This window comes from Gracilinanus agilis, chromosome 4 (assembly GCF_016433145.1).
Source record: "Gracilinanus agilis isolate LMUSP501 chromosome 4, AgileGrace, whole genome shotgun sequence".
Taxonomy (NCBI): Eukaryota; Metazoa; Chordata; class Mammalia; order Didelphimorphia; family Didelphidae; genus Gracilinanus; species Gracilinanus agilis.
The window spans coordinates 140,466,354-140,487,188 of NC_058133.1; the positions used below are offsets into that span (position 1 = coordinate 140,466,354).

The 20,835-nt window shown below is 35.7% G+C and overlaps 1 protein-coding gene across 1 annotated transcript in view; it reads right to left on the reverse strand.

Annotated features, from left to right (window-relative positions):
- Positions 1-20,835, reverse strand: part of DESI2 (desumoylating isopeptidase 2) — a 64,205-nt gene that overhangs the window by 10,755 nt on the left and 32,615 nt on the right. The window contains exon 2 of the mRNA XM_044672925.1: positions 1,230-1,302. Coding sequence (XP_044528860.1) covers positions 1,230-1,302 — 73 coding nt within the window. The remainder of the gene's footprint in view (positions 1-1,229; positions 1,303-20,835) is intronic.

Sequence of the window (20,835 nt, forward strand, 5' to 3'; positions counted from 1 at the left end):
AAAAGTAGCAATAATTGGGTACCTCTGCCTTCCTTTCTCTTCAGAGATCCTCTGAAAGGATTCTCATCAATAACTATAACTTAGACAAAGCCCAATCAAATCAAGTTTACTGGGAGATTACAAAACTGTCAATAGCTACTATGTCTTAAATCACTATTATTTTCTGCAAAAAACTCACATTTTTTGAGGATTGCAAAAAGTAAACAATTTATTAAGTAAAAAGAAACTTAAAGAATGGTCTTCAATAAACTATACTATACACCCTAAAACCCAGAAACAGAGATTAATGAATAGTGAAGAGGAATAATGGATAGAAACAAAGCACTTTGCAATAATAAAGATATAAATGTGAGATCACAATAACAATGCTAATACATAAGCAAATGAGCCTATTTTGCACTAGCAAGACCTTATGTTTGCTCATTCTGGGTAACTCTGGGAAACAGTGAAGAATTGCAATAATCTCATTTGAATTCAAGATAGAAGTACCAAAAGGGAAAGTAGTATGTTTCATAAAGTTACAATTCAGAAACAAATATAATTTTCAATTAAGTGACATATAACATTTTAATGATATATTAACAATGCAACCAACTAAATCTGTTTAGCAACATTCACATTAAAATTATTAATTATGTCATGTAAAAATATCATAACTTTTCTTTTATTCTCTTTTAAGTCAGAATTTTTTTGTCCATTCATTCTCATTCACCTCTTATTAATGTGATAAATACTTAACACAGAGGTAGTACAGCATTTCAGTGGTCAGGAAGACCTTGGTTCAAAGTCTTATCTCTAACACATAATAGCTGTGTGATCCTCTTACCCTCGCAGTGTCCAAGACAGCCAAGATCATTCCAAACTTATTGGTGGAGGGAATTTGCATACCAGGAATTCCCCGTACTTATGAAATAACAAGCTCAAAATTTTAAGAAGATGACAAGAGAAAAATTTAGCTAAAAAATAGCTAAATGGCTATTTTATCACAATGATATTGCTTAGATGTTTCCTTCTCTTTTCTCCCAAAGAATTAAGGCCTGCTAAAAAGGTTAATTAATAAACTTAGTGAATGAATGTTGAAGGTTTTTTTGGTTGATTTTTTCAAACACAGAAGCTACAGCAACACTTTTTAAAAAATAAGGATGCACCCCAAATTTCAACTAACAATTAAGTTCTTTAAGAATTAGATATCTTTACCAAGTAGATTTAAAGATACTATATATACATACCTCTACCATACACTTCTATTCCTGAATGGAAAACTCCAATTCCAATGGATGAGGTGTATTCATTCATCCAGTACTGAAGAGGGAAAAAAAACCCCATCATAATCATTTAATTTCTGGTCAAATGCAACTCAACTCTTCATTAGAAAAAGATATTTATAAATTTATGTTAATTTTCTTTCATGTAGGAAAAGAGTACAAAGTTTAACAAAAAAAAAAACAAACAAAAGGCAACATTAGAAAAAGCTGTAGGAAAGTCCACTTTAGTGGAACAATTCTACAACCAAAAGAAATCAAAATGAGACAAAAGGGCACAAAATTATCACACATAGGACCATCTGTTTTGAGTCTGAGCAATCGGAAAAAAATTATATTTACTTCTCACAAATATGAACTCAAAAGTTTAAGTTTTTAGTATTTATAAATACTCATTTATATATTCATTTTATCCTGTCTATTAAAATGGCCATTTCTGGTCTCAGAACTGATTACTACAATATTGCCGATAAGCAAAACTAAAGCTTAAGTTGGGCACAATGAAGGTAGGTAGGTTGATGCCATTTCTAACTGTACTTTTGTAGAGATAAATCATTGCACTTTCTTGTTTGTCATCAAGAACTATCATTTAGCTAAACACTAATATAGTTTAACAATGGGAATACTTTGATATTAAAACACTTCTAAAACACCCAGTATACAATGTGCTTATTATTAGCACAATGCCTGGCACATTGTATGTGCTTCAGATGCTTAATGTTGATGTCTGTTGGCAATGTTAGAATAGTGAGATTACTACATTTATAATTCACATTAAATCTTAGTAGCCAATCTTAAGGAAGATATTTGCAGACATTTTTGTAGATTTGAAGTTTTTAAGACATTCTTATTCTAGGGAAACATTTTGGGAAAGGTTATGTATAGAATTATGTGAGCAAAGTGTACAAAGATAGATATGGAGACATCAAATACACCAGTTTGGGTCTTTCAGTCTGTAGTAAGACTGAGTTGGGAATGAAGACTGGAAGTATGTTTGAAGAGGCTTGAATTCAAGGGCTTTATTTTGTGCACTGAGAAGCCACTGAGCAAGGGAAGGAGAAAACCAAAATGAGTTTTTAGATTAGTCTGGCAACTATGTATAAAATGGATTAGAACTAAGAAGAAGAGAACTATAGGCAAGATGAGTAAGAACTCTATTGCATGAAATAAGAGCAAGAAATTGGTTTATAGGAATATAAAAAATGGGCAGGACATATTATTGTAAAGAAGACTAAATGAGACATGATAACTAATTGGAAATTGGAAAGAGACAAGAGTGGGTCAGGGTCAAGGAGGTAAGACAAATATGAGAATCTGATAGTTTCATAGAAGCCAAAAGGACAAATCTGGGGAAGAGGGACAATCTACATATGAAAGGCTGTAAAACTAAACACAGAATGAGGGCTGAGGAAAGCAACTGGAATTTGATAATTAATTGTTAAACTAGAAAAATGCAGTTTCAACAGTAAAAGAGGTAGAATTTGGGGTGGGGGGAAAGGGGGAAAGGATTTTTACCATTATCACTATAGATAAAAAGTACACTCAGGGGCAGCTGGGTGGCTCAGTGGATTGAGAGTCAGGCCTAGAGACAGGAGGTCCTAGGTTCAAATCTGGCCTCAGACACTTCCCAGCTGTGTGACCCTGGGCAAATCACTTAACTCCCATTGCCTAGCCCTTAACACTCTTCTGCCCTGGAGCCAATACACAGTATTGACTCCAAGATGGAAGATAAGGGTTTAAAAAAACAAAACAAAACAAAAAAAGAGTACGCTCAATCAGACAGAGCAAGATTTTAAAAATTATAACCACTTCAGTATTCCTTACAGTGTTCACTTAAATCTCACTTTTTTTTAGGAAAAAAAAAAGCCACACTACTATTTAGTAGTTATAAGTATTACTTGTAACTATGAAAGAGTATACTCACTGACAACTTGAGCCTGCATTTCAAGCCTTAAAAATTTTAGGGGGTTAATTGACATATGAGTTAAATTTGTTAAGAAAAAAAATGCTGCCATCATACTTTTCATAAAATAACCTAATGCAAATAATTTTCTTAGTTTTATTTGAATAAAATATTACCTAAGAACTTAATATAATTTCATTAAAAATTAACATACATAAAACATACAATAAGTAAAATTTATCAAAACAGGTATTAAAATAACATCAAAATAAGTAGCTATTTATTGAAAATTTCTAATACATTAACATTTAGAAATACCTAGGTCTTTAAAATGATAATTGTTTCTGGAGACTCATAAAGTGGCCATTACTTTCTCCCATATGTTACAACATATATTTTTTGTAAATTTGTTGTCCAACTAATTTTTTCATAAGTGTAGTTACTTTATTTTTCTGGATTAGAATATGAATGAGGACTCTGCATTGGCTCTAAGTTACTCAGTTTTTCAAAACTAACAATCACATTAACAAACCATGGGAGAAATTACATTATTAAAATGAATGTGCTTCAATTTTGCTATTACCACTAAAAAGTTTAACTCAAAGACCCTCTTAAGTACTTTGGCACAAGAAAGCCATTGTGTTACAATGTAATATACAGATGACTAATGCTTTGATCTATATTGTCACAATCACGCAGCGTGGAGCCCAAAATAATATCTTTTTAAAAAAGATCATCAATTCAATTGAGAAGTTCATTTATCAGGAAAAACAGTTTGTTTAAAATATCTAATTTTTCAAGCTCATTTAAATTTATTAGATTTTATGCTATGTGTAGCTAAAAGCCAAACAGCAGTCTTTCCTCTTCATCAAAAACAGTACATATGAATTCCAGTGATTAATATAATGAATCACATATTCTTTATGGGATGATTCTCTAGCTTGGGCTAGACATGCAGAAGCTACTCATTGGTTCAATTCCATTAGTGATCTGCATGGGATTTTTATCTGTTCTAAATGATCAATTTGCTGCCTGTAACCTAGTAGCCTTGTCTCCCAGAGTCTTATCATATTAATGTCTAACTTACTGCAGCTTAGAACTCTTGAGCTCAAGAGATCTACCATCTTGGATTCATGTGTGGACTATAATGCCTGCTGGGATCAAACTCATTTATTCAGCACTCAGTGCTCATCACAATCTGATACTACTTTTAACATTCCATCTTTTCTATATTACAGTCCTTCAAATACTCTTTTTTAAATCCTCAAATATGTCCTGGATTTTCCTGCCTCTGTGCCTTAGGTTTCATCCTGTTCCCAATATCTAGAATATTTTCTCTCTTCTTTTTCTTCCTCTTGAAGAAGTTCAACTCAGATAATACTTTAGTTTGAGGGGATGGTAGGGTCAGATTTTTTTTAAAAACAATATATCTGAGCAATTTTTATAAGCAATAGGGAAAGTAGGGAGACTGAAAATGTCAAAAACTGAATCAGAGGCAGATTCCTAGAAAAGACAGAAGGAGATAGGACTGAGGGTCTTGGAAAAGACTTCCTCTTCCTCAGACAGAAAAAAAGAGGCTGTGTTGAAAATTCAGAAGGATTTTATGGCATGGCATAGGGAATTAGAGCTGTCCAGTTGGTAGACTATTTTCTTAGGAAAGTAGGAAGCAAGTACATTTGTTAAGAAGAGATCTCTAAGTGTTAGGGGATTGGGGGAAGAAGAGGTTTAAACAACTACTGAAGGAACTGAGATAGAAAGCCAAGCAAAGAAGTTTAAAGATAAAGGTTGTCCTGTGTAGTAGTAAAGGACAGTTGATATCAGATAATATGAATTTGTGGTGGCATGGTGGGTGGTGGGATTATCTTCAGGTGCTTTACTAGCATGGGAACAGGGAAGAATCTTGATGGTGGATGTGATTGAGTTAAAAATCAGAATGGAGTGAACGGCAGGAGGACAAAGGACTAAAAGGAATGAAAGATCTCTAGTAGAACGGGGTTCTGACCAAAGGGCCAAAGCAAGGTCTAGAAAAGAAATGGATAGAGCCTGGGGTTATGGTTAAGGATTGAGATTATGTTTAAATGTAGGAGGAGTGAGGAAGATGGAGAAATAAAGTACAGTAGACATGAGACTGTTTGATGGGGAACAGTAGGAAAATTTCTGAGTTCAAAAACATTGAAATGATAGTTATGAGTGCTAAAATCTATGGTATGACTCCACCAGTAAGCTACTGAGGTAGTTAGGTTCTATTTGATAGAATGACTACATTTTGAATATCCACAGGAGCTTAACCACTCAGATCTTTTATAACATTTTCATTGACTTTTCACACAAGATTTGGGGATGAGAGGATATATTGACTCTCTGCATGGATTAGAAAACTGAGGCCCAGAGAAATTAAGAGACTCAGTGGCACAGGGAACTTGATACAATGAATTAGGGCAAGACTTCAAGTATTTATATTGAGATCTGGCAGGATTATTTCAGTGCAAGCTGTAATACTCTAGGACCCTGATGTGAACTTTCTGGGGAGCCTATACCATACCTCACTCCCAGACTGTGTGCCATGCCCCACCCACCCCTGAGTTTTAGAGGTGGGGCCAGACTATCAGTCCTGGGTAGAGCCACTCTGCTCCTCAGAGCCAGTTTTGATGCTCAGGGGCAGAAGGGCAGCACGCACTCACTGTTTCTGGAGGCCAGAGGGGTGGGGCCACACTCACCCCTGGGATGGTGGAGGGAGTCTAGAATGCCCCACCCCCACATTTAGAGGCAGAGTCAGGCTCCCAGCAGCCAAGTCAGGGGCCTGCATGTACCCAAAGAGAGGTCCCTGCATGCCATCTTTGGCATGGGTGCCACAGGTTCACCATCATAGCTCTAGGGTAGCCATTCCCAACCTAATACGAACAATAAATAATTTGGAGTTTGAAACATACTGATGTACCCATAAATTCTGATCTTGGGAGATATCGGGGCTCTGGATACTCTAGGAATAAAGGAAGAGCATCAAGAAAATTTTGGGGCAAAAAAGAGAAATTATTTCTAAATGAAAAATTATTTTATGTAGTGTTTTTATACATACATAATTAACATTAAATAGTCTCCCAGAATCCCCAATTCAAATTATGTAATACCTAATTTTAATAAAAAGAATTTGGGAAATGATTCTGCCACCAGTTCAGATGGTGGTTTTGGCCTTTGAGGACAGAGAATTTGAACATGATAGATCTAACTCTTGACTGCTTACTACACTGTATTAGGATTCTGTTGCCTTTCCTTTCCTATGCTATCCCCATCCAAAACCTGAGTTTTGAGTACTCAAAAAACAAAACAAAACATGTTATAATAATGACCTACACAAAAAGATTTTTAATATTCTTTTAAAGTAAAAGAATGCAAGATTTTAAAAACAAAAATTCAGCATGACTTCTCCAATTTACATATACACAAACTTTAATAAACCTATAAGACTTCACACTCAGTTTACCCATAAAATACAATTCTGATGTAGAGTTATCCTTTATGAAATAGATACATTCTAGAAAACCCGGTTACAAACTATATTTCTATGAAGTGAAATTTGTTTTTCAACATTAGATCAAGAAATCTATTCCCATGGATTTCCATGGAAAAAGAAATCAAAAATTTGGGGCAACAAAAGGTCCCAGCATGTTAAAAATTCTAAGATGTGTAGTACTTTGTTGGAACCTTGCTGATTCTAAGATCTTTATGATGATTTTATTTTCTAACTTTTTCTTAGACACAGGACTTTCTCTCATGCTTCTAGAAGTTAGTTCCTCAATAGACTGTGTCTTCACAAACTGCTAAGTACGTGCTGCATTGAAAATCACATACTCTGGATTGAAAAATTCCTTAAATTCAGAGCTTCAGGAAGCTAGGTGATACAGTCAATAGAGCACTGGATTTGGGAGTCAGCAACACTTACATTTAAATCTGGCCTCACACATTTAACTAGTTGTGTGACTTTGGGTAAGGCACTGTACTGCCTTAGTTTCCTCATTTGGAAAATGGGGACAAGAGCATCTATTTCCCAGAGTTGTTATGAGAATAAAATAAGAGTTTTGCGAACTTTAAAGTGCAATACAAATGCTAGTTAGATGGAATTTGACATATATATACACGCACACACACATATACACACACATATATGATGTATAATGTTTCCAAAGGACTGCTGAGTTACTAGAATGAAAAATGAATATTTAATAACTATGCAAGTGGATAGTGTTACCTTCATCCTAGAGATGGAAAGTTGGACAAGGTCAACTGATTTTTCTTAAGGTAATAAGTAATAAACTTTAGGAATAGGACTTCCAGGCTATTGCTATTCCCCTGGTAAATAGTAAAGATAGGCCCAAGTCTACAGAAATTATCAATTTAAAAATGACCATATTCCCTATTCTTTGCTAAGAAATTTAAATTATCATGCTAATACAGTTCAGTGCTAGAATATAATAATATGCTCATCAATTCTCTACTTTTCTCATTTCACATAAATGCCTTAAATTTAAATTTAAAATGTTTTTGGGTTTTTTTTGGGCTAAACTAATGTTTTCGAGGTTTCTCTATCAGATAGAAAACCATGAATATAAATTACAAGTAAAAAGACCAGTCAAGTGCCACTCTTACAAGAGCATACTGTCCCAGTTTGAAAATATGGACCTAATCTGTTCTATAAATATCTCATATCTCTCAAAGATAATCTCCCTGCAGTATGCACTTTGCAAATAAGAAACACAATGAAACACTCTCTTTACATCTTACAAAACCCCAAATTATGGCATTATGATGAAAAAAAATTGAGACCCTAGAAGAAAGACTCTTTATTTCCATAAGACTGGTATTATAGCAGAAATATAAGTAAAATAAAGTTAGCAGGTTATTTTTAAAATACTTGTTACATTCTACCACCTGGTACTCACTCATGTTAAATTAAAAGAACCTTAAAGTTCTAGCAGCACCAAAAACCTAAATCTTCATGTAAGAGAGAATAATGGCATTAGTTTCCAGACCTTGTCCAATTTGTCCTTAATAGCTGTCCCTGCAAACATTTTGTTGGGATTCCAATAATGGACAAAAGAGTGACTAGTTCAATGTAACCTATCAACACAAACTGGAAAACAACTCAAATTACATGCCCTCCCTGATGGGGTCAGTGTCACCTTTAAATACTAATTACAGCATACTACTTAAGAATTTTTAGAAATCAGATTGTCAGAAAGAATTGCATGTCTCTTTGATATAATCTTTTTTGAACAAATGCCAACTATTCCACTTTCCCTAAGAAATCTATGACCAAAGAATCAAAAGAGGAAAAAGAAGTTTCCCCAGGGGAAAGTAATCACAGAGCTGTGCTCACTAATTATAAACTTAATTCGTTTTATGGCTGCCTACGAAATGACTCTTGAATATTATTATTAGATCTTGAATCTTTCCAAATTCAACAGGCTGTCATCTCTGGATTGCACCAGCTTAATTCAAGGTCAGGATATTAATAATGACTTAACTGCAGAGATAAGATGGAAGCTATGCTACAAAGTTTACAGGAGGATTAAAAAAAGTTAAGTAGCAGACAGTAGAACTTAAATACCTTTTATGATCCCGGTTGCAAAATTCCCTAGTGATCATGATCTGCTGCCATTAGTTATTCTTCTATAAGTCATAACTTTATATTGCTATGGTCATCTTTCAATTACTATTAGTATTCCTATTTCTCAAAATTTGTTTTTAATTGATATCACTTTAAAACAAATATTTATCTTATTAAATACTGGATACCATCCCATCATAATTAAAAATCTCTGAAAAACTCTGAAATAGCTAAGACCAAGGAGAAGACATTGATTCTTTTTTAATACAATGAGATCTTTTTGTTGTTACCATTGTACCCAGGGTCACAAAATTTGCCTTTGCCAGTGGCTGGATTTGAATCCAATTCTTCCAGTCTCCAAGGTCATCTAAGTTGCCTCTAATTATCTGTATCTGGAAGGCTCAAACAGACCAATAAAAGCCATGAAATATTAAAGATATATCCACTTTAGTCTCTACATATCCAAGTTAATGAAATCACACCAAGATATAACCAATAACTCAGGTAAAAGAAAGAAAAATCAAGATTGTATTTTCCAAAGTGCTGAGGCAGCATTCAAAAGCTATTTTATAGCTTGGTTTCCCTCAAAGATTCATTAATATATACCAAGCAAAATACTAAATAGATACTACTACAAAGTTCCACAGTCTGAAGAACAAAAAACCCTACCACAACAATGACATGCCAACAATCCACTTAATTCAAACCCTCTGTGGCAGAAACACATTCCTGTAGGTTGTTTACTTAATCTATGGAATCTACCTCATGATCATTCTGGAAAGACATTTTGATTTCACAGAACAATTATTAGGGCTGTATGTGAATAATTAAAAAAGGTGAAAACTCACATGAAAACACAATCCTATTAATCTGGTTCTATAAGTAGTGTTTAAAATTCATAATAGCTTGATTTAATATCATAATCACTTTCAGATATATGCAGTATTCATTCTACTTACATATACTTTTAGACTGATTAAAGTAATAGCTGTTCTATTTACTCACATAGCTTTCTTAAGTAGAAATACAAGCATTCTACTGGTAGAAAGGGGTGATGAGGGCAGGCACATTTATATATGCATATATACATACACAACAATATAACCACCCTATTTTTGTACAATTATTATTAAGTTAACAAATTAAGTCATCTTTGTGAAGTGCAACATAACCCAAAGCCCAAAGATAAAACTCCCAACAATACTAGATTCAGCATTGAATACGGTGTGTGTATATAGTACATTCACATACAAAAATACGTAAATACCAAAAGAATACAAAGAAAAAGTAATTTCAAGAGGGAAAGTACTAGTAATCAAGAAAACAGAAAATGCCTTATGCAAGAGGTGGCACCTGAGCTGTGCTATGAAGCTTTTTTGTGAAGTTGAGGTGAGGAATAAGTGAGTACTACCTCTGAGACACAGAAGAACCATTTATGGAAAAGCACAAAGGTAATGTAATATCATAAATGAGGAATAGATAGCCCATTTTATAGAGTACAATAATGAGATTAATATGAAATAAGACTTGAAAGGTAAGTGGAACCCAGACTGCTTAGGATTTGAAATACCAAACTGAGGATTTTATATTTTAACTTAAAGTCACTAGTAAACCACAGAATGTTTCAGAATAATAGGGATGTCATAATGAGATCTATGTTGTAGGAAGTTAGATCTGATATGGTTTGCAGAAGAAAGTGAATCTTCCCACACATAATTAGAAAAGGAAGTCTAATTTACCAGGGTACTATAACAGTTGATGGAGGTGAGGGGTGATAAGGTCCTGAACCTGAGTATTGTGTGACTAGAGAAAGAGGAACAGGAACCAAAGATGTTACTGGAAAGAGACAGAACTGAAAACAAGACTTGGCAACTAATCTATGGTGGGGGATGTTGAGGGACAAGGAAGAGTCAAGTATGACTGTAAGATCGAGACCTGAGTAACTTGAAAGATAATGGTGTTATATGAACAGAAATGTAGAAGTTTTAAGGAGAGGTAGCTTGCGGGAAATATATTATATTAAGTTATTTTGGATATATTCTTTGAAATGCTCCTGGGACATCTAGGTTGAGATTTGAACTATTAGCACCTACTAAGGTAGGTCAGACTTAACTTATAAATTATGTTTTATAGAGAATAGTGGTACAGTGTTGCATACATTCGGTGCTTACCATAATGCACAAGACTTAAGTAGCTACTCATCATAGGGTACGTGTAGTACATTATTTTTTAGAACTTCCATGACTGAAGTTAGACATAAATTTTAAGTAGTTTGATTTTTTGATCAGTTAATAAGTGTCACATTTTAGGAATCAAATATCTTGATGGGAAAAAACAAGGAATATGTTAGTAACAAGTTTTATATCATCTCAGTATGGACACTCTGGGTAGTTAGATGGCATAGTGGATAGAATGCTGGGCTTGGAGTTAGGAAGATTTCTCTTCTTAAGTTCAAATTTGGCCTTAGACACTTATAAGCTCAGTAAGCCTGGGCAAGTCACTTAACCCTGTTTGTCTCAGTTTTTTCATTTGTAAAATGAGCTGGAGAAAAAAGTGGAAAACCATTTTTTGCTAAGAAAACCTTGAAAGGGTCAAAGAGTCAGATACAATTGAAAAATGAACAACAACAACATGGACACCACATGAAGGTGGGACACTTGAGAAATGGAAACTTTTATTACAATGAATTCCAAGAAGACACACAAATAAAAATATTCTTTTGTAACACTACTATCTGAATCTGAACTATATTGCCGTACTAGCTATAATAATGACAATTTCAAGAGAAAATGTTAAGCTTCAATGTTTTAATGCTAATGTATTTGACAATCTGACAAATTATGAATCTGAAAGTTTTAAGACACAAGTACATATTATGTTATTAAATATTAAGCACATATAGTAAAAAGGGTCTATTTTCTTCTACTTTTAGCTCTATATATACGATCTTAAAAACTGTTCCCCACCCCCCCACCCCCAACTGGGTAGAGTTTAAGCTATAATGAAGACAGAACTTGGGCAAGAAATCAAGCATGCCCTATAAAAATTTGAAATTTAACCATTCTCATCCATTACCACTCACCAGAAACTTTAAGACTTTACTATAATACACAAGGATTAATTATCACAGAATACATTTTCTACATGATTTAGAAATGCTGTTTGCTGGAGTGAAAAATCCTTCCCTATTATGTACTTTTCTATCATTCCTACATGTCTTACAGCCCATATCCTCCTATTTTGTCCTGTTGTAACCCCCTGGATATCTAAGTTAACAAATTCTAGACCACTTCACATTATTCTTAGACCACCTTTTCCCAGTTCTGGTTGTTCCTTTTATCTTGTTCAATCCTGTCCCCAAGCCTAGGAAAAAGACTAAATCTGAATCTTGCTTTCCCCATTGCCTACTTGGGTGGGATCCTACCTCTGCTAACATCATATCAGCCCCTACGAAAACTTGTTATAAATCCTTGTTATTGTAATATCTGACCTTCAGGTCAGTCTTCTTCCTAAGGTTAAATATCTTTTTCCCAATATTTTTTCCCTCCCTTCTCCTGCAACAATGCTTAAGAGACTTCAATATACAAGCTGATGTCTGGCAAATTCCATTGTCCTGCCCCAGTTCACTCACCTCAAACTTCTTTGACCTATAGTGCCACTCCATGCTTCATCACTACGGACATTAGATTTCGTCATCAACCAAAACTACATCTGACCACAAACTGAAAATTTCCTTTCTGGTCATAATTTTCTATCCTCTGCCTTACTCCAAAATCCATTCTCTGTTCTCACCCTAACCTTCCTTTCCTTTTTTTCTCTTCTGTTCTAATAGTCTACTACCACTCCCCTACCCTTGAATAGTTGACCATTTCACCTGTAGTCTTCCATTTTTGAGTTCCCAGCTCACTATCCCAAGGCATTTACTGGTGTTCATTCCATATAAATTTTTAATCCTGGAAGACCCTCTATTTACCTCCACTCCTACTTACTGTCCACTCACTTCCTTGCTCCTCTTCTTGAACATAGCTGGGAGTCACCCCACTGTACCAATAGATCTCCTAAATTTATAGTTATCTAATCTCATCTAGTCCCTTACATGCACAGCAAAATAGTCTTTTTCTTTTTTTAAAAAACCTTACCTTCTGTCAGCATCAATTCTAAGACAAAGGAGCAGTCAGGGTCAGGCAACTGGGGTTAAGTGACTTGCTCAGGGTCACAAAACTAGGAAGTGTCTGACACCAGATTTGAACCCAGGCCTGGTAGGTCTCCATCCACTACGCTGCCTAGCTGTCTCTATTCTTCCTTATTCTAATAACTCTTTCTTCTCTTCTTTCCCATCCTTGATGTCCAAGAGATAGTCTCCTACTTTATCAAGGTAACTAAGGCTACTTGTTATGAGTTTCTTCTCTCCTTATTCTGTATCTCAAAATTTCTCTTTAGACCCATAGGGTCACTAGTCCTCTTGCCCTCTATATTTCTGTCTCTGAAAGGATGGGCATTTGCATAGACCAGTGATTCCCAATATGGGCGCCACCGCCCCCTGGTAGGTGCTGCAGTGATCCAGGTGGGCGGTGATGACCTATAGTGCCACTCCATGCTTCATCACTACGGACATTAGATTTCGTCATCAACCAAAACTACATCTGACCACAAACTGAAAATTTCCTTTCTGGTCATAATTTTCTATCCTCTGCCTTACTCCAAAATCCATTCTCTGTTCTCACCCTAACCTTCCTTTCCTTTTTTTCTCTTCTGTTCTAATAGTCTTTCCTGGGGTAGGGGGGTGGGGTTCTCACCAGGTGACTAGTGGGTTGAGAGTCAGGCCTAGAAACATAAGGTCAGGAGGTTCTGGGGTTCAGATCTGGCCTCAAACACTTCCTAGCTGTGTGACACTGGGCAAATCACTTTATTCCCATTGTTTAGCTATTACTGCTCTTCTAACATGGAACCAATATATAGTATTGATACTAAGACAGAAGGTAAAGGTTTAAAAAAAAAAAAAAGAATCATTATAGGACACCTATGACTGGGTAAAACTAGATTTTGCCTACCTGTAGTTGGGGTCACAAGATCTATATGTGACTAACCTGCCATCATCAAAGGATGGAAAGGAGTTGAGAATTTTGATGGATCATTTCCTCTCTAGTTATTTACCAGCTAAAAAAGTCTCCCCCCCCAAAAAAAGTTTTATCTTTTATTTTTAAACTTTACTTTATTTCATTTTAATAACAAATTTCCATTTAAGTTTTCTGAAGTCATATGATCCAAATTGTCTCCTTCCCTTCTTCCCTTCCCCCTCCTGCAGTTGACAAGCAATTCAGTCTGAATTATACATGTATTATCAGGTAAAATCTATTTTCATAGTATCCATTTTTGTAAGTAAATGAACTTTCAAAACGAAAACCCCAAAACTATATCCAAATAAACAAGTCAAAAAGCATATCCTTCAATCTGTATTCCTACTCCAATAGTTCTTTCTCTGGAGGTGAACAGCATTCTTTTTCAAGAATGTCCCTCAGAATTGTTCTGGATTATTGTATTGCTGTTAGTAGCCAAGTCTATCACATTTGCTCATTACAAAATATTGCTATTATTATGTACAGTGTCCTCTTGGTTCTGCTTATTTCACTCTGCATCAGTTCATGTAGGTCCTTCTAGCTCTTTCTGAAATTATCTTGGTAACCATTCCTTATAAAACAATAAATTTCCATCACCACCATATACCACAATTTGTTCAGCCATTCCCAAATTGGTCAACATCCCTTGGATTCTTATGAATTTGATTTAGTTCTTCATATATTTGAGAAATGAGACCTTTATTAGAGAAATGTGTTATAAAATTCTTCTCCCAGTTTGTTGTTTTCCTTCTAATCTTGGTTGCATTGGTTTTGTTTGTACAAAACCTCTTTAATGTAATATAATCAAAATTATTCTTTTTACATTTTGTAATATTTTCTATCTCTTGTTTGGTCTTAAATTCTTCCCTTCTCTATAGATTTGACAGATCAACTATTTTACAGTCCACTAATTCTCTTACAATCACTCTTTACTTTTAAATCATATGCCCATTTTGACAATGCTATTGCATGCATTCCTAAAAGAGTATGCAGAATTCTCTCAGTGGACAGGCCTACATTTGCCCACCAGAGTTCTTTACTAGAAAGCCAGAGGGACTCAGGGTGGAACTGTTCCCCTCCCCTTCTCCATGAGCCTGAGGACATTCCTCTGCCCAGAAGCCCAATAGGAAAGTTTCCTCCACTATCTGGGGTAAGGGTAGGAGTGGGGGGTCTCACATACTGTGTGAGGGTGTGGCACATAAGGCAGCCTGATCCTCTGTGGTGAAGGTGATTCCTATGGTGGGATTGGAGAGGAGCATAGCTCACAGCATGGCACATAGCTAGAGGGGAGCAGAGTGCTTGGGGCCACTCTCCTCTCCCTCCCCACACACAACTCTCATCACCTGCCCCTCTTCCCAGGAGCCCAATGGGAGAGTTTCATCCCTCTCCTGTCTGGAATGGGGGGTGGGGGGCAGGTACTCCATCCCTATAAGGTTTGCCATCACTGATATAGAGCAATTGAACATGTCTTAGAATGCCCAAGGGGCTAAATTATGCACTTCCAAAATTGTCTATTTATGGGTTTGCTCAAGGGTACTCAAAGAGAGATCAGTGACCACTTAATTAACTTACTGGTTAGTGTTAGTCTAATTAATAAATTGATATTTTTACCCCAACCCAGTCTTAGAATTTTTAATTGTTACATTTAACCAACTTGAGTAAGGCACTGTTATTTGCCCTTTGGCTAAAACCCTGAACTCTTAGTAACTGGAACTTTTGGGCTAACAGTATTTTTTCCTTTTGGACTTTACAAGCTACTCAAAACTAAAATTAATCTTTATGGGGAAGTTTCTTCTCAAACTGGGAAGAAATTCTTTTGGAATGCATATTGAAATTTGACCTCTAGAACGTCTCCCCAACATACCTAAAATTTAGAATTACAGGGGGGCAGCTGGGTAGCTCAGTGGACTGAGAGCCAGGCCTAGAGACAGGAGGTCCTAGGTTCAAACCCGGCCTCAGACACTTCCCAGCTGTGTGACCCTGGGCAAGTCACTTGACCCCCATTGCCCACCCTTACCACTCTTCCACCTATGAGCCAATACACAGAAGTTAAGGGTTAAAAAAAAAATTACATATAAAGAACATGACAAGAATGGGCATAAAAAGGGCTCCATATGCTTTTGAAAGGCTCCAGGAAAGACTCTGCCTCTAAAATTTTGAGTTACAGTACACCTCAAAAGCAAAAGAAATTTCCTAAAGGATGAAGATTTGCTTCTGAAGGCATATTGGGCTGGGCCTTTGAAGACTTCCCCCAACCCCAAGCCTACAGGGTCCTCAAGAAAATTTTATTAAGCAAAAAAATATATATTGTCTTTTGTGTGTCTATATCTGTAGCTAAAGCAAAGGTGGTTTTATTCTCCTTAGGAAAGGAAATATTTTGCTTAGTGATAAGCTATGGCCTGAAGTCAGTTTTGATAAAACTGATAGTCTTTTTCTTTCTTTCTTTTCTTTTTTTTAAAAGAAAATATCATTGAATTCACTACATTTCAACTTAGGCTTTTAATGAATATATTGCCCAATCTCAATCAATGCTAAATGTGCTTCAAATTGGGAAAATAGGTTTCTCCCCCTACATTTATGGCTAAAATTTTAATTAGAAAAATCTTAAAACTGTAATTTAAGGCTTAGCTGTATTCCAACACTAAAGTTTATGATTTATTAATATTTATTAATTTGGCTCCATGCTCTGATGGTATTTTGTTCTCTACAATCTCTTATATCAGAGGCCACATGTTTATAGTTGCAGAAAGTTTCCATATCAATTTAGATTAATAGCTCTCTCCAGATTCTGAAAAGTGAGCCAAAAAAGGAGTAAAATTTAATTAAATATGCAAAATGCTTTGCATAAGCATTAATTTAGCCATTCTTTTTAAGCTTTAACTGAGAAACCTAAGAACTTCATCTATGTTCCTACAGGAATATGGGCCTCTCAAAGATTTTTGTAATTATTGACAACTTAATAGATTTTTAAAAAGGAATTTATTCCACAAACTTTAAAAAATATATATGTATATATTCAATTAGAAAATGAGCAGGTAAAAGGAGGTGAAATTTTCTCTATCCTCCACCCTATCTCTCACCATAGTAAGCAAGAGAGTAGGAATATAGTCCCATTCTTTTATTATTACTATTATTATTTTAAACCCTTACCTTCCATCTTAGAATCAATACTGTGTATTGGTTCCAAGGCAGAAGAGCAGTAAGGGCTAGGCAATGGGAGTTAAGTGACTTGCCCAGGGTCACACAGCTGGGAAGTGTCTGAGGTCAGATTTGAACTGAGGACCTCTCCTCTGTAGGCCTGGCTCTTAATCCACTGAGCCACCCAGCTGCTCCTGGTCATATTCTTTAGGTGAGTGATGATAATGATTTATTTATTAGCAGTAAATTAGTGAAAAATAATTACCTGATTAGAAATTTAACAACTACATAACTAGGGAACTAAGAGATTTTTAGGAAATCATTAACTTTTCTTTAAAATTATTTATATGGGGCAGTCAAGAAGGCCACTAGTAAAAGAGAAATCCTAAAGCTGCTCTGAATCTCCTTCCAAACCAATCATTAAAAAGTGTCTCAAAAGGACAGAAGTCAAAGCAGGAAGGCAAAGAGGTTCTCCCACTGACTACATTATGAAAGGTAGGCAGAGAAAAAGGAATTTCCATGTTATAAGGAGGAAAAACTGTAAAAGGAAAAGCGCAGGCTGACAACCCCACTCCCTAACCCACCGCTCCAGATGCAGAGCCATTATTTGAGCAACTTCCTAATTCTAGGAAGTGGGCTACACTAAAAAAAAACAATGCCAACCTACCCATTAAGGCTCCAGGCCCTGACCACACTGCAAAGTGTATGTATTCCTATCTCTGGAAATCCCAGGCCATGGAGGTGAGGTTCAGAGCTCTAGAGTACTGGCCTCACTTGGCAGCAGTGGAGGCAATAGCAGTGGCAACAGCAGCAGCAGAGGCAGGGAAAATAGCCTCAGGACAAAACTGTGAAGCAGACTACACCAACAAAAAGTCAGACTTACTCCTGGAAATCCCAGGCCCTGGAGGTGAGGGTTAGAGCTCTTTAATACTGGGCTTCCTCAAGTCTCTGACAGGGAAGGGAAGATAGCCCCAAGGCAAAGCCCTGAGAGAAAGAAGCTAAAACAGAAATGACCAGCAACATGGAAAATGAGTAAACAACAGCAAAAACAGCTCTTGACCCTGTAAAATTTCTATGGAGAAAAAGAGGGGAAAAATAGAGAGGGGGCGGGGCAACAAGAGAGGGTGAGAAACAAGCAAACATATGCAAACTCTCAAAAAAAAAAAAGGGAAACTGGTTGCAAGCTTTAGAGGAACTCAAAAAGTAGTCCAAGAACCAAATAAGATAGAAGAAAAGTGGGAAAAAGAAAGGAAAGTAATGCAAAAAGAAAATAACAGCTTTTAAGCAAAATTGGCCAAATGAAGAAACACGGAAATCAAATGAAGTAATAAGCAGATGAAAAACCAGAACTGACTTGCTGGAAGAAAAAGAGAAGAAGTCCAATGAAGAAAAGAGTGCCATGAAATGTAGAATAGATCAATTCGAAAAGAAGAATCAAAAGATCATGGATGAAAACCAGTTGTTAAAGTCTAGAATTGGGCAAGTAGAAGCTAATAATTTCACGAGACAGCAAAAATAATCAAATGAAAGCAAATGAAAAAATAGAAGAAAAAATGAAAGTTTTCATTGAAAAAAAAAACAAACAAGAGAAATGGAAAATAGATCCAGGAGAGACAATTTCAGAATTATTGGACAACCTGAAAGCCATGACAAAACAACAAACCTAGACATCATATTACAAGAAATTTACCAAGAAAACTGTCCTGATATCTTTGAACAAGATGGCAAAAAAGACATCGAAAGAATCCACAGATTACCCCCCACATTAAATTCCCAAATGACAACTCCCAGGAATGCTATAGTCAAGTTCAAGAACTTCCAGGCAAAGGAGAAAATACTGCCAAGTGGCCAGAAAGAAACAATTCAGATATCATGGAACCCCAGTCAGGATTACACAGCATCTGGCAATCTCCAAAATGAAGAAGTACAAGGCTTGGAATATGATATTCTGGAAGGCAAGAGAACTGGGTCTACAATGAATAATCACCTACCCACCAAATTCTATACTTTCAGGGGAAAGTTTGGGCATTTGATAAAATAGAAGATTTCTAAGCATTCCTAAAGAAAAGACCGGAATTAAACAGAAAATGTGACTTCCAGATACAAAATTCAAGAGAACCATGAAAAGGTAAATAAGAGAAAAAATTTAAGTGCTTCAGCGAGGTCAAATTGATTATCCTCCTATATATGTATATATATATATATATAAAAATGATATATATAACTCTTAGATTGTTTTCATTATCATAATAAATAGAAGAAACATACATAGGCAGAGGGTGTAGTATTAATCTGTTTAGGATGATATACAAAAAATAGGGAAAAAAGAGGATTATACTATTAGAAATGCAAAGGAAGAGGTAAATTGAGGTAAATTATACTACGCTGTATAGGTGTATGGGGGGATACTATTACAAGAAGGAGAGGATGAAGGTGGTGACAGGTAATACTTAAACCGTATTCTCATTGGAATCAGTTCAGAGAGAACAGCCAAATTTATTGGGGTAAAGAATCCTATCTTACCCTATAGAGAAGTAGAAGGGGAATAAAGAAGGGGTGTATGTGGAGGGAATTATAAAAAGGAGGGGAAAGTTGGAGGGGGGAAGTGACTAAAAGATCCTAAAGAGAAGTAGGAGGGGAATAAGAAGGGAGATGTTGGGAAGGGGAGTAAAATAAGGGAGGGGGAAAGCAGGACTGATTAAAAACAAAACACTGGTATGGAGGGAAAAAATGAAAGGAGAAAGGGCAAGATTAAAAGAGGAAATCAAAATGATGGGGAAAACACAGATGGTAATCATAACTGTACATGTGAATGGGATGAACTCACCCATAAAATGGAAGTGGATAGCAGAGTGTATTAAAAACCAAAATCCAGGGGGCAGCTGGGTAGCTCAGTGGAGTGAGAGTCAGGCCTAGAGACAGGAGGTCCTAGGTTCAAATCCGGCCTCAGACACTTCCCAGCTGTGTGACCCTGGGCAAGTCACCTGACCCCCATTGCCCACCCTTACCAATCTTCCACCTATGAGACAATACACCGAAGTACAAGGGTTTAAAAAAAAAAAAATCCCAACTGTATGTTGTTTACAAGAAACACACATGGGCAGGTAGACACACACAAGGTAAAGGTAAGAGGCTGTAGCAGAATTTTATTGGGCAACAACTAAGAAAAAGAAGTAGCAATCATGATCTCTGAAAAAGCTAAAGCAAAAACAGATCTGATTAAAAGAAATAAGGAAGGAAATTATATCCTGATAAAAAGGCAATATAGACAATGAAGAAATACCAGTACTCAACATATACGCACCAAATGGCATAGTATCCAGATATTTAAAGGAGAAACTATTGGAGTTTAAGGAAGAAATAGATAGTAAAAGCATACCTCAACCATTTCCTATCAGATCTAGATAAATTAAACCAAAAAATAAATAAGAAAGAAGGGAAGTGAATGAAATTTTAGAAAAATTAGAATTAATAGATATCTAGAGAAAAGTAAATGGGGATAAAAAGGAATAAACCTTTTCAGCAGCACATGATACTTATACAAAGATTGACCATGTATTTGGGCATAAAAATATCACAAACATACAGAAAAGCAGAAATAATAAATGTAACTTTTTCAGATCATAATGCAATAAAAATCATTTGGAAATTAATCTAATTCTCCAAAACAGGTTAAAAAACAAATCATAGAAACATTTACTGATTTCATTGCCAGGAATGACAATGAGGAGACAACATATCAAAATTTATGGGATACAGCCAAAGCAGTACTCAGGGGAAAATGTATATCCCTGAGTGCCTATGTCAGTG